The 15,658-nt window shown below is 39.9% G+C and overlaps 1 protein-coding gene across 13 annotated transcripts in view; it reads right to left on the minus strand.

Annotated features, from left to right (window-relative positions):
• The window catches only part of GTF2I (general transcription factor IIi), a 145,851-nt gene that overhangs the window by 63,680 nt on the left and 66,513 nt on the right, over positions 1–15,658 (minus strand). For 12 of the 13 annotated variants that reach the window (XR_004345719.1, XM_032604627.1, XM_032604620.1 and 9 more), the window contains 7 exons: positions 14,510–14,613; positions 9,569–9,707; positions 6,267–6,401; positions 4,861–5,044; positions 4,664–4,692; positions 1,591–1,645; positions 1,045–1,088 (listed from right to left, as the gene is read on the minus strand). Coding sequence is in view for 12 of the 13 variants with exons in the window: in XM_032604627.1 (XP_032460518.1) it covers positions 1,045–1,088; positions 1,591–1,645; positions 4,664–4,692; positions 4,861–5,044; positions 6,267–6,401; positions 9,569–9,707; positions 14,510–14,608 (685 nt within the window). In the remaining variant the exon portion in view is untranslated. The remainder of the gene's footprint in view (positions 1–1,044; positions 1,089–1,590; positions 1,646–4,663; positions 4,693–4,860; positions 5,045–6,266; positions 6,402–9,568; positions 9,708–14,509; positions 14,614–15,658) is intronic. The other variant, XM_032604628.1, reaches the window with a different exon arrangement.

The following is a 15,658-nucleotide window of genomic DNA, read 5'->3' on the forward strand; positions in this document are numbered from 1 at the left end:
AGGGACTTCCCTGCTGGTCCAGTGGTAAAGAATCTGCCTTCCAATGCAGGGGATGCGGGTTCCATCCCTGGTTGGGCAACTAAGGCCACGTGCAACAAGTACCGAGCTCACGTGAAGCAGACTAGAGCCCACACACAACTAGAGAGACAGGAAAAAAAAAAAAAACCCGCACACCACAACTAGAGAGAAGCCCGCACGCCACAATGAAGAGCCTGCACACCTCAACAAAAAAGATCCTGCATGCCGCAACTAAGACCCAACACAGCCATAAAAAAAAAAAAAAAAAAACCTGAAAAAGAGTGGATATATGTGTATGTATAACTGATTCACTTTGCTGTACACCTAAACTAACATTGTAAATCAACTATATGCTCATAAAATTTTTTTAAATAAATAATAAAAATGAAAATAAAGAATTAAATACCAAAAACAGCTTAGAGTTAAAGACAGTTTCCCTGGGGAGTAAAAAAAAAAATGGGAATGCAATGGGAAAAGGCAGAGTCAAGACGATATTATATTGATTTTTGTAAAAAGCACTATAGGACGGGCTTCCCTGGTGGCGCAGTGGTTGAGAGTCCGCCTACCGATGCAGGGGACAAGGGTTCGTGTCCCGATTCGGGAGGATCCCACATGCCGCGGAGCGGCTGCGCCCGTGAGCCATGGCCGCTGAGCCTGCTGCTCCGCAACGGGAGAGGCCACAACAGCGGGAGGCCCGCGTACCACAAAAAAAAAAAAAAAAAAAAAAAAAGCACTATAGGACTAGATGACATTTATTATTATTCCTGTGTAATTGGAAAAAACTATTAATAAATTTTGTCTATAAATGTGTAATTAGCAATGAATTTCTAGCTACCACTTTGTCAAACAAATTACTATCTTGGGGTTTTAGTATAATACAGTAACATTAACGACGTCACCTTTGGAATGAATTTGTTCTGTCTACTTCTCACCAAAGCAATAAGTAATGAGTCAAAATACAACCTTCTACATTAAGGAAAAGGCTTCTTACATTTCATAATTGAGTCTAAAAGCACAAGTACATACCAGAATCTTCTGTGGGTTCAGTTTTCACTTTGATGGGGCCACAACTGAAAGGAAAAGAAGCCCTGATGAAGCTCTGCATTGTGAGGGCCACTCACACCGTGCTCAAATGTCCTGGAACTCACTGTATAAACTCATTCACCTGACCAAGCTCAATGCAAAACTGACTCACTTTAAAATTTACATATTTACTTCTTGCATAAATAACCTGTCAACTGAATTTAGTACTTTAATTCCAATCAACCATATGGGAGGGAAAAGTATAATAAAACAACACCGAGTAGCAAATCCCGTGTTTTTACTATAAGGCCTTCCTACTCACAACGTGGTCCTCAGACCAATCACATCAATTTCACCCAGGAACTATTACCATTCAAAACTACTAAGTCAAAAAGTGCATTTTCACAGGACCTCCAAAGGATTCGACTGCATTATTAAACATCGAGATGTGTGACACAGTGCTTTTTAATATTCTAATACCTCAATAATCTAAACACTAAAACTTGCTGAGTTGTACAGGTTCATTAGTACTGATGAGATATGCTTTACCTTCCACCTGGAGATAGCATTGACCTTTCAGCATCTGTTACCGTCACTCGACCACCTATGTACAAAGAAAATTAGATTTAGATTCTTCCAGTACTTGAAGTATGACTAATATTTTCAAAGGTCCTAAATACAGAATGACCTGGGGAAGGGAGTTCACAGCTCTGGGTCATCAGAATGAGTATGGTGTTAGTTTAAGAGTGTCCTTCGTTCTCCCCTATAAGGAAGGTAAATGGGGATGATAATCATCTAACAGCTTTTATCCCCTCAACCCTCCAGAACCCTCCCTTTAATGAGAAAGCTCTTATTCTTATCAGTGAAACAAATACACCAATACACTATTACTGAATAAGACAATACCGATGTATAAATGATGCCAGATTTCTATTAAGAGTAGATCTGGATCAGAAGAACTGGAAAACAGTAACTACTAACAGATACAGTGTTCTTCTTGAGGTGATGAGACAGGGTGATAGCTGTACGTCTTATAAATATCCTAAAACCCACTGAATTACACAACATAAAATAGGGAATTTTATGTTTGTGAAAATAAAAGAGGAAAGACTGACCCCCCCACCCCGCCCAAATGATGACAAAGATGTAGAACAACTAGAATTCACACACTGCTGGTGGGAGCGTAAACTGGAACAACCACATTGAAAACCAGTTTGTCAGGGTCTTAAAAAGGTAAATATGTAACTAACTACCATATGATCTCACTATTCCCTTTCAGGTATTTACCCAAGAGAAATGAAAATATATATCCACATAAAAACCTGCCCTCAAATATCATAGTGGCTTTCTTTATAACTGCCAAGAAATGGAAACCCAAATATTCATGGGCAAGTCAATGAGAAAACAAATTGTAGTGTAACTATACAGTGAGCACTAATCAGCAATAGAACAATAACTACTGATCCATGAAACATGCAAAAATCACAAAACAAACAAAAAAGAGTACATACTATAAGATTCCATTTCTATTAAAAAAAAAAAATCTAGAAAATGCAGACACATCTATGCTGATGACAAGAAGATGAGTGATTGCCTGGGGATGAGGCAGAGAGAAGAAAAGAAGAATTACCAAGGGGTGTGAGGAAGCCTGTGGGTGAAGGATGTTTCATTACCCTGATTGCAGTGATGGTTTTCACAGAATATTCATGTGTCAAAACTTAACTGTACACTTTAAATAAGTGTAGTTTACTGTATGTCAATTGTATCTCAATAAGCCTGTTAAAAAATTTTTACACTGGAAAATACAATCCCACTACAATTGCAACTTTTCAATTACTTTGAAAGTTGGTAAGGCAAAAGACCTGAGTCATACAAACCCACCCACTTGGACAACTCATTATTATAAAACACCCTATAGAAATATTCTTTAATTAACCACCAGGCCCCAATGTTTCAGAACAAGTTTCTAGAATCAAAGACCTCATAAAATACAAATAGCAAACTAAGGACACTTAAGTTTACTTAGAGTACTTCAGGGAAAAAAATACTGAGCACAAAAAAGTGAATTTTAATTTAAATATGACAAATAAATCTACGCTTTCTCAATCTTAAAACGGGCGTATACAAAAACCAACAGCTAACATCATAATGGTGAAAGCCTGAATGCCTTCCACCTAGTATCAAGAGCAAGGCGATGTATGCTACGGCCACTTCTACTCAATACTGCATTGGACATCCTTGCCAGCGCAACAAAATTAAAAAGTAAAAAGCATTCAGATTGCAAAGTAAACTATCTTGATTTACATACAACACGACTAACTGTGTAGAAAGTCCAGAAATAAACAGGGTCAACTAAGTTGCCAAAGCAATTCCAATAATATACTACAGGGACTATATAATTAAAATGTGTGAACTTTATGGCATGTCAACTATACCTCAACAAGGCTTCTAAAATATTAATCTTTTCGGGCTTCCCTGGTGGCGCAGTGGTTAAGAATCCGCCTGCCAATGCAGGGGACACGGGTTCGAGCCCTGATCCGGGAAGATCCCACATGCCGTGGAGCAACTAAGCCCGTGCGCCACAACTACTGAGCCTGTGCTCTAGAGCCCGCGAGTCACAACTACTGAAGCCCGTGTGCCACAACTACTGAAGCCTGCGTGCCTAGAGCCTGTGCTCTGCAACAAGAGAAGCCACCACAATGAGAAGCCTGCCCACCACAATAAAGAGTAGCCCCCGCTCACTGCAACCAGAGAAAGCCCGTGTGCAGCAGCGAAGACCCAATTCAGCCAAAAATTAAATTTATTAAAAAAATATATATATATTAATCTTTTCATCATGGTGAAAATAACAAAGGTTACTTATCAGAAAACAATATACACTTGGGTGTCTATATATTATTTTGCCCTTTCATGTTTACGTTGCTTAAGGGGTTGCCAATGACAACGGTTATTTCCTTTTAAAAGTCTCAAATAACCCTGGCTCCAAAGGGTACTAGTCTTCTAAATATCCCTTTTCCCTTCAAATGGAATGTCTGGCCTTCCCAGAAGGAAGTCCTATTGAAATCCTCTTCTTTCTTCAAGGATCCATCTTAATGCCCTCTTCCTCATAAACATCTTCCTAGGCTTCCTCCAACGAACCTCCACTAACCATTCCTACAATGTGTACACTGTGCTCTCCTTGTGGTGACTTTACAGGTTTTTATCTCCACCACTAGACTACCAGCACTAAAAAGCTTTAATGCTTATACATGGTTTTGTATCCCCTCTTCACCCAATCTTATCCCCAATATTTCCGTGCCTGCTCAGTGAACACTATGTAAATTAAATCACTCATAATTCTGGGAAATGAGGGCAGATCCAGGATATGACCCTACACATTGCAAACATAAAACCTTGAATACATCATAAAGCAAGCAGCTGAGTTGAAAACAAAAAACAAGTCTCTGGTTTTTCAGCTCAATGACTTTTCGCTGGTTTATATAAACACCATAACACTCCACTCTAAAACGCCTTACAACATATTCTCAAAGAAAATAAAGGAGAAATCATTAAAATGTATTAAATTTGACACAACAGGTTTAGGAACCCATCCTGTTATCATGTAAGCAAAACAATCACTTACCTAGGAGCTTCTTTGGCTCTAGGAAAGGTCTGCATTAAAACAAAACAAAAAACTATACGTAAATATACAAAATTATCATAAAGCATAAATTTAAATGGCTTCTACAGTAAAGAAGAATTTTTAAAACATATTAACATAACTTAAATATTCAACCTTATAGGAATAAACTGCTGAGGGCAAGGGAAAAAGTACTTCACCTCTTAATGATAAATGAAATCCCTGCTTTGTTCTCCAAAATCCACTTCAGGGTTGCAAGATCATAATTTTCAGGATGTTTAAAGGATACTCCTTCTGGAAGCCCCTGCACCACCACAGCTGACTGATCTCGTAGCATCTTTTCATATGGAACAGGTACCACTGTTGATTTGCCTAAAGCTTTCCCTGAGGTTAAGAGACAGGGATGAGGTAAAAAAAAAAAAAAAAAAGGATAATCATTAAATGGTTAAGATTTGAAAAAACTAAACCAGCATTAGTTATCATGGCTTAATAGATGGCATTCGTGGGTTTTGTTTTTGGTTTTTTGGGTTTTTTTGGCCACGCGGCTTACAAGATCTCAGTTCCCCAACCAGGAATTGAATCCAGGCCACGACAGTGAAAGCCCGAAATCCTAACCACTAGGCCACCAGGGAATTTCCCGGCATTCATATTTTTGTAATATCTGATTTCAAAACTACATTCAAATACTATAGGGCCCTATTCCCACGTTAGCAGAAGTCTAAACCTGAAATGAATTCAAAAGGCCAAAATGAAAAAGATATAAAACACTTATATAAAACCCATGCAAAAGGAAAGGAACAACGGCCCCACCCTGGTATAACACAATCTTTTCATATGCAGTTCAGCCTCAGAACATGGAACCCTGACAAACCCAAGTGTTACCATAACATACCAGGCAGTTTTTGGCTAATATTCTCATTGAAAACTTATTAGATAAACACATGCTACATTCACAAATGAATATATCCTATCAGCTGTCTGTATCAGTGAGCCCACACATGCTAGAAACTCTGTTCCCCAGAGTTGAGTTTTACCTACAACCTCACAGTGCAACCTATATCCTCCCCCTCTTTCCCTTATTCTTAAAAAGAGCTGTTTACTGCATAATTAGACTAACAAAAGGTGGTTTTTCCCAGGGATTTGGTAAGACCAGCACGCATGTCAAACATAAACAGCCCTCTTTAGGTATCTGTGATGTGTCCTGTAGTTTCCCTGGTGGGGATGCTGACAGTGGGGAAGATATGCATGTGCCGGGCAGGGTCATGTGGGAAATCTCTGTACCCTCCTCTTAATTTTGCTGTGAACCTTAAAACTGCTCTTTAATTAAAAACAAAACAAAACCTCTAACAGCTACATTTATTTCTGGGCTCCCACAAACTGGAACTAGAAAGTAAGGTCATTTCCATGAAATCTACTTTATCAAAAAAAAAAAAAAAAAAAAAAAAGAAGAAGAAAGGTCATCTGTAATGTTAACCCAATATTTGGGAATTAACCCATTCATTTGTAAAAGTATGTTACATGAATGTTAAGTCAATTATGTGATCTGCCCTTTAGAAAAGTCAACTGTATAACGTATCTTTTAGAAAATTCAAGTGTATAACCCTACCATAGCAAAAGCAGAAATAGTCCTCAACTGTTTTTCTGAGTGTTTCAATCTCTACAGCATCGACATTCATCCGATTCGCCTGGGTTGTTGATTTCATTTTATGCATCTCTGCAGCCTTTTCTTCTTCCTCAACACCTGTAAAATATTAATGATATATAAGGTCCATATCCATTATCTCAATATTTGATTTTTTTATTAAGAATTTTTTTTCCTAATACTAACATTTATGATTTGACAGAAAGGAAAGGGAGGAGGAGGAACTTTAAAAATAAACACCTAGGGTTCCCTGGTGGCGCAGTGGTTGAGAGTCCGTCTGCCAATGCAGGGGACACGGGTTCAAGCCCCGGTCCGGGAAGATCCCACATGCCGCGGAGCGGCTAGGCTCGTGAGCCATGGCCGCTGAGCCTGCGCGTCCGGAGCCTGTGCTCCGCAACGGGAGAGGCCACAACAACACTGAGAAAGAAGCCCGCATACCGCAAAATAAATAAATAAATAAAATAAACACCTAGGGGCTTCCCTGGTGGCGCAGTGGGTGGGAGCTCACCTGCCAATGCAGGGGAAGCGGGTTCGATCCCTGGTCTGAGAAGATCCCACATACCACGGAGCAACTAAGCCCATGCGCCACAACTACTGAGCCTGCACTCTGGAGCCCACCTGCAAGCAACTGCTGAGGCCCGCACACCTAGAGCCCGTGCTCCGAAGTGGGAGAGGCCACCACAATGAGAAGGCCATGCACCACAACGAAGAGTAGCCCCCGCTCGCCTCAACTAGAGAAAGCCCGCACACAGCAACGAAGACCCAACGCAGCCAAAATAAAAATAAATAAAATTGTTAAAAAATTAAAACATAAACACCTAAAAGACATAAATGACTTGAATGGAAATAATAAGAAACGGTGATTATCTCTGAAATAAGAGTAGCTATAACCATTCTACAAAGTAAAAATTAGATAACAGTAGTTTTAAAATGGATAGATACCTTAAGACTAACTACAAACTTAAATATGGCAAGATTATCACTACAAAAAACATTCTTGTTGCAAAGTTTAACACAATAGCCACTAAACACCTGTGGTTACTGAGCACTTGAAATGTGACCAGTCCGAATTAAGATGTGTTGTAAGTTTACAATATACACTAGATTTTGAAGACTCAGTACAAAAAACAGTGTGCAAAATACCCCACTGATAATTTTTTATATTGATTACATGTTGAATGATGTTTTAGACACCAGTTTAAAATACAACTACAATGAATTATTTGTTTCTCCTTACTTTTTATTAGAAAATTTTAAATTACCTAAGTGATTTACATTACGTTATTTCTATTGGACAGTGCTTTTCAAAACTCTGAAAGAGAGCTTAGAATTTTCTTCCAAGAATTTCTAAAACTGACTCATAGGGACTTCCATGGTGGTACAGTGGTTAAGAATCCATCTGCCAATGCAGGGGACACGGGTTTGAGCCCTGGTCCGGGAAGATCCCACATGCCACGGAGCAACTAAGCCCGTGTGCCACAACTACAGAGCCTGCGCTCTAGAGCCCGCGAGCCACAACTACTGAACCCATATGCCACAACTACTGAAGCCCGCACACCTAGAGCCCATGCTCCACAACAAGAGAAGCCACTGCAACGAGAAGCCTGCACACTGCAACGAAGAGTAGCCCCCCTGCTCACCACAACTAGAGAAAGCCTGCGCGCAGCAACGAAGACCCAACGCAGTCAAAAATAAATAAATTAATTAAAAAAAAAAAAAAAACTGACTTATACACCTATTGATTTAGTTGCAGGAGACAACTACTGATCCTTGTCTGCAGAATAATTTATAGAAACAAATATTAGGAACTTAAGAATTATATCCAAAGATTATTCTGTGGCATCAAATTATTGGTAACAAAAAAAAGAATGAATACTAATAGGCAGGGACTACAATTTGCAACTGAGGACAATTCCCCTAATGCTTAGTTCTAACCACTGAAGAACCACATTAGCAAGACAGTATAGGGAACTGAAACGAAAACACAGCTGCCAGTTGGATTACAGTATTCATAGGACAGATGGCAACTGATATACACATAATCAAAGCAACATTATTAATATAAATTTAAATACATAAACATAATCAAAGTCTTAAAAATTCTCAAAATGATAAGAAATAATGGAAAAAAATTTAAACAGATTGCTACCATAAAGCTCAAAAGATTATAGCGGGCGGGGGGGGGGGGGGGGGGGGGGGGCGGGGAGGGATGTTTTACAGTGGAGGGGATATGTGTTTTAAAAATACAATTGAAGGGCTTCCCTGGTGGCGCAGTGGTTGGGAGTCCGCCTGCTGATGCAGGGGACACGGGTTCGTGCCCTGGTCTGGGAAGATCCCACATGCCGCGGAGTGGCTGTGCCCTTGAGCCATGGCCGCTGAGCCTGCACGTCTGGAGCCTGTGCTCCACAACGGGAGAGGCCACAACAGTGAGAGGCCCGCGTACCACAAAAAAAAAAAAATTGAAAAAAAATACAATTGAGAATTAAAATTAATGAATTAAGTAAACTATTTTTAGTCACCCATTATCTGCTTGTTGTATCATGAATTGGATCTAACTGGATAATGGAAATTTAAGTTTGGATCTTAAAGACATACATATTATATGCTGATAGACATGTTTAAGAAAATGCTGTATCACTGAGTTAACATAAAACCTATGGAGAGTGGCACGTTAAACACAGATACGAAAACTGTCACACTGCGAGAAGTCCTAGGTATTAACACCCTACAGTAAATTTCTCTACTACATTTGTTCTGGTATCAAATAAGTACACTACTTGGATGAACTCCTGATGGAGGATCACAAAACTGACTGAGGACAGAGGATAAGATGATTCCACTGAGGGAGTCAAGAAGACCTGTTTAACTTTGCTTCATGCTTACTCAAATTTAATGCACAGACAAAAACTTTTTTTTTTCCCAACCCACCAAACATGTATCAGGGAAAGACCTGCTTATCTGAATAAGAAATTTTAATAAGTTTGACATTTCTGTACCTTCTAACATGTTTCACTAATCCAGAGTAATGTCAAGCAAGGAGCACGGTACAATAAACATTTACCATTTTTCTTAAGCTCTTCAGTATTTCCCCTAATATGTTACCATGTCAGTGATTCACTTTGAGCATCCTGAAATGTCTCCATGGACTTCAGAAAGTCTTTTTGGGTATAAATCTCATTCAGCTTTAGAAGAAAATACGATGTGCTATCTATAAATATTTAGGTTTAATATTTATGAAATACCGAAGATAAAAATACAATACTTACAGTATTTTACGAAATCTTTCTGAAAATCCTTTCTGGTGTTGACAAAAGCACGTCCTCTCTCTGTTCCAACAACAAATACGTCTGTTTCATACACTGCGATGCAGGCCACTTCCGCCTTGGACTTGGCCAGTTCTTTACACTGAAATACACAAATAGGAAATCTTATGTTATGTACAGATGTTTAAAAGCACTGTTTCTGCTGGATGAATAAAAAATCTTATCACTCGACCTGCCTTAATACCTAATGTGGACGAGGTGAAGTTCCTAGTTTTGACCTTAAGTTATCATATACACAACAGAGTCCCCATTTTTTTTAAGGGACCTCTCTTTTCTAACAGATAGTTTACAACCCTGATTTTATTTTTTGATATTTATTTATTTATTTATTTTGGCTGCACCGGGTCTTAGTTGCGGCACGCATGATCTTCGTTGCAGCATCTGGGATCCTTTAGTTGCGGCATGAGGGCTTTTAGTTGTGGTATGTGGGGCTTCTTAGTTGTGGCATGCGTGCTGGATCTAGTTCCCCGACCAGGGATCGAACCCAGGCCACCTGCATTGGGAGCTTGGAGTCTTACCCACTGGACGACCAGGGAAGTCCCAACAACCCTGATTTTAAACAGAAGAAATCACACAATTTATAAGAAAAAAGGCAGAAATCATTTGTAATCTGTTATAGGTCAAATATCCAAGGAACAGACTCAGAGTCGCACACAGGCTTACTGGCAAGCACTCCCAATAACAACAGCTGTGCACTGTGAGGGGGCAGGATTCTGCAAAGGGGGAATCAACAGCTGCCACAGATGCACCGAAGAAATTCTGGAGCTGGGACAGGCCTCCCCAAGGAAGGGGAAAGACCCTGGGCAAGGGAGCCTCTGACACTCATAGAAACTGGGGGATTAGTGCCATCAGTCCTGAATGGGGGAGGTGGGGTCTGGAAGACACACTACAACTTCCACCACATAATCCCACCTCCAGAAGTATCTCCATATGTACACACCAGGAATTCCATTTAGATGAGTACACTTTTACTGAGTATATTCCTATGACATTAAATATTCTTTAAACTCTTTTAACAGAGCATATACCATTCCATTTTATGGAAAAACAATAATTCATTTAGTGCAAACCTTACTGAAAATGTTGCTGATTCTAATTATCACTCCTAAGAATAACAATGAAATACTAATCTGGGAACAACGTGTATCTTGAGTGACTTTCTCAGAACAGAGTCAGAGACATGAAACAACACAGCCAAAAAATTCTGACTCTATAAGTAAATACTTTTAAGGTTCTCAAAACCTACTAAAAATTGCTTTCTAAGAAGGTTCTATCAGTTGATACTCCCATTTGCACTTCTAGAAGAGCTAACTCACAATATACTAGCAAATGTTATTGTGCAACTTTCCCAGAACCATTTAAAAAGGGTACTTTAGGACTTCCCTGGTGGCGCAGTAGTTAAGAATCCACCCGCAAGCCGCGGAGCAACTAAGCCCGTGCGCCACAACTACTGAGCCTGCACTCTAGAGCCCGCGAGCCACAACTACTGAGCCGCGTGCCACAATTACTGAAACCCGCGTGCCTAGAGCCCATGCTCTGCAACAAGAGAAGCCACTGCAATGAGAAGCCCGCGCACTGCAACGAAGAGTAGCCCCTGCTCGCCATGACTAGAGAAAGCCTGTGTGCAGCAACAAAGATCCAACACAGCCATAAATAAAAATAAATAAAATAAATTAAGAGTATTGTACCTTGGACAGTTTTTGTAAATTAGGCTAACTTTAGCTTATTTTTCTACTATGTTAAGTGTTTCTCTATTAATGCCTAACAGTGCCTCACTGATTTTAGGCATAGAAAAGCTGTTTATGGAATACATAATTAAATACATAATTATACATATTTTCTTCTGGTCTTTTAGTTCATCTTAATATGACCATTTGTTTGTTTGTTTTTTTGCGGTACGCGGGCCTCTCACTGTTGTGGCCTCTCCCATTGCGGAGCACAGGCTCCGGACGCGCAGGCTCAGCAGCCATGGCTCACAGGCCCAGCCACTCCGCGGCATGTGGGATCTTCCCGGACCGGGGCACGAACCCGTGTCCCCTGCATCGGCAGGCGGACTCTCAACCACTGCGCCACCAGGGAAGCCCCTTAATATGACAATTTTTAAAAATTTTTACTCATCTAGAGTTTAACTTGCACAATAAAGACTTTTTCCCCCCCAAAGAACCTATGTTCTCAGCATCATTTGTTGAAAACTACAGCTTCCTCCATTTGTTTTTTGTTTTTTTAATTTATTTATTTAATTTATTTATTTTTGGCTGCGTTGGGTCTTGGTTGCTGTGCGCGGGCTTTCTCTGGCTGCGGTGGGTGGGAGCTACTCTTCATTGCGGTGCGTGGGCTCCTCATTGCGGTGGCTTCTCTTGTTGCAGAGCACGGGCTCTAGGCACGCAGGCCTCAGTAGTTGTGGCTCGTGGGCTCTAGAGCGCAGGCTCAGTAGTTGTGGCTCACGGGCTCTAGAGCGCAGGCTTAGTGGTTGTGGCGCACGGGCTTAGTTGCTCCGCGGCATGTAGGATTCCCGGACCAGGGCTCGAACCCGTGTCCCCTAGCATTGGAAGGCAGATTCTTAACCACTGCACCACCCAGGGAAGCCCCCTCCATTTGTTTTTGATTTGTACAATTACCACCCTCTAATTTCTTTCTTTTTTTTTTTTTTTTTTTTTTTGCGGTATGCAGGCCTCTCACTGTTGTGGCCTCTCCCGTTGCAGAGCACAGGCTCTGGACGCACAGGCTCAGCGGCATGGCTCACGAGCCCAGCCACTCCGCGGCATGTGGGATCTTCCCAGACCGGGGCACAAACCCATGTCCCCTGCATTGGCAGGTGGACTCTCAACCACTGTGCCACCAGGTAAGCCCCTAATTTCTTAAATGGAAATTACTTGAATAATATCGCTTAAAAACAGTATCTCAAATGAATAATTTTATACCTACTGTCACGATCAGAAATGAACTGTAATAAAGCCACAGTAGAAAACTTGTGACCGAGGTGAGCCAACAATCGTTCCAGCACAGCAAACAATGCTGTACTGTAATTTCGTTATATGACGTTTCTATGATATGTTATATGGTACATACCTATGAGATGTACCATGACTGCTCACTTGTAAGGAACTATTATTTACTACCTTGTGATCAATGACGGTGCATTCTTGCTGCACTATCCACACTCTTAGTTGGACAACCCTGTCCCCAAAGGCAGCATTTACGAAACAGTAAAGCAAGATTCACGTACTGTCTAAGGATTAGATCAAAGAAATCTATGGGACAAAGGAAGAAGGATGAAGCTGACCTATACACCTATAAATTATACTTCACAGTATACAACTGGGAACAGGAGGAGAGATCCTCTTACTTCTGCCAAAGATGAGAAAACTATAAAGACATTCTAAGGAAGGGAATGGGTCCTATGTGACCCTATTTCATTCTACATAGAGAGTAGTATTAAAGAAAATTATGTAATATCAACAGAATAGGATTTAATCTCTAAATTATTTAACGTTACAGCCACAAATTTTGGCTAACTTTATGACCAAAAGCAAGAAATAAGTGACAGTCAGAAAGTTATAGTAGGAAAAAAAAAAAAAAAAGAAAGAAAGAAAGTAATAGTAGGGACTTCCCTGGTCGTCCAGTGGTTAAGACTCCATGCTCCCAATGCAGGGGGCCTGGGTTCGATCCCTGGTCGGGGAACTAGATCCCACATGCCGCAACTAAGAGCCCACATGATGAAACTAAGATTTGGTGCAGCCAAATAAACAAATACTTAAAAAAAAAAAAAAAAAGTAATAGTATATATAGCCACTAACCATTCTAAAATTTCTTTCTTTAAGGAGATAATTTTTTTAATTCTTATACAGCAGAAAGAAGAAAAAAAATGCCCTAACAGAAAAACAAAAAAGATTCCACAAACTATGTCATATTGAGAACTGTGAGGTTAGATGCTATATAATCCTAGTCAATGCTTAAGACAGGAAATACGCAGCATCCTCCTGCTCAGAATATATCATTTCATCGTGTCAGAAAATACTTAAGTCTGATGTTTCTTAAAGCTATGAGTTCAAATACATATTCAGAAAAACATGATAAGCCAACTGAATTACTACCATGATAGTAATATAAAAGTACAGCAAAAGAATACTACTTGGGCTTCCCTGGTGGCACAGTGGTTGAGAGTCCGCCTGCCGATGTAGGGGACACGGGTTCGTGCCCCGGTCCGGGAAGATCCCACATGCCGCGGAGCGGCTGGGCCCGTGAGCCATGGCTGCTGAGCCTGCGCGTCCGGAGCCTGTGCTCCGCAGCGGGAGAGGCCACAACAGTGAGAGGCCCGCGTACCGCAAAAAAAAAAAAAGAATACTACTTAATATTTTGCAATTATGTGTATAAGATTTTTAAAAATAAAGAGTTAACACACTACGTATTGGGTAGAAGGTCACAGAATTCAGACAATTGTGAAGCACAGCACAATAAAATAAAGAATAGATGTAAAATAGTGAATATGCTCTTATGGCCCAAAATTGTGGTAATGTTCTTTACAGAGATACAATAAGACACCAGCACCACATTATAACATACAAACTCATTCTGAGTAACTTCAAATATTACACTTAAATTCAAAGTTAATGCTTACAAAACAAGGGATTGCCTAAGATACTGGGAGGTAAAAAATTGAAATTAAATGTAAAAAATTACACATTCAGATAAGTTAAGAACATTCTGAAACATGCAATAAAATTTGAAAGGCTTAAATCCATAACTATTACTCAAGCAAAAACAGTATGTATTTATTAAAAATAATAGACACAGTGTATGTTTTCCAAAAACAAATCAATATCATTCACAAGCCCAATCTTATCCAACTACGGAAAACTTTACAGAACTGCAAAGCCATCTCACCATGGACTCAAGAGCAGACATAAGGAATGTCACCACCATCCTGCTCTCCGAGGACTCCTCATCTTCGACGGGCAGGGTAGACACTGCTACTTGGGCCATGATCCCTAAGAAAGAGAAGTATTAGGAAAGTGAGTGGTAGAAATTCAGTGTCTTGCTCAACATATGTTTAGAGCTGTGAGGGTCCTCCATAAATTGCCTAATTTACAGTTTTCTTGCTTAAGAGAAAAAATAAGACTTAAAAACCAAGTAATCTATCAATATTTGCCCCAAACTCCTGTTATCCTATAAGAGAGAGAATCTAACCCCCAACTTTCCATCTAGTTTTAGTTCCATAAAACTAGGTCAGCATCACCTCCCAAAATAAATTTAGGTGTCACCCAGAACCAGTTTAAAAATTTCCCAATGAGGAAGAGGTGATGCACTTCACAATTCAGTGATAGTTTATCACAGTTCCACATAGGAAATAGACACAACCTCCCCTTTCTCCCATGCGCACACTGATTACTCAAGAGTGGGCTAAGTCGACTGAGGTTGGGTGAAGAGAATTCCTCCTTTCTTATTAAGAAGTAAATAGGCTCCAGGACAAATAAGAGCTAAGATTCCTTTATAATACATTCTCTTTAGAAAACACTGTCTGATACTTTTGCATCAGCAAAGAGGCTCAGCTGAATTTCAAGCACTATAAAAATACAAACACACAGACCATTCAATAGTAAGTGCTGGCAAGGATGTGGAGAAATGAGAACCCCTGTGCATTGCTCTCAGGAGTGTAAAATGGTACATCCACTGTGGAAAACAGTTTGGTAGCTCTCTAAAAAATTAAACAGATTTTCCATGATGCAGCAATTCCACTTCCGGGTATATACTCAAGAGAACTGAAAGCAGGGACTTGAACAGATATTTGAACACTCAAGTTCACAGCAGCATTATTCATAACAGCCAAAAGGTAGAAACCAAAGTGTCCACTGTCAGATGAATAAACAAAATATATTATCCACACAATGGAATGTAATTCAGCCTTAAAAAGGAATGAAGTTCTGATACATACTACAATATAGATGAATCTTAAAAATATTATTCTAAGTGAGATAATCCAGACACAAATGGATAAATGCTGTGTGATCCACTCACATGAGATTACCTATAATA

The sequence above is a fragment of the Phocoena sinus genome, chromosome 15 (assembly GCF_008692025.1).
Source record: "Phocoena sinus isolate mPhoSin1 chromosome 15, mPhoSin1.pri, whole genome shotgun sequence".
NCBI lineage: Eukaryota > Metazoa > Chordata > Mammalia > Artiodactyla > Phocoenidae > Phocoena > Phocoena sinus.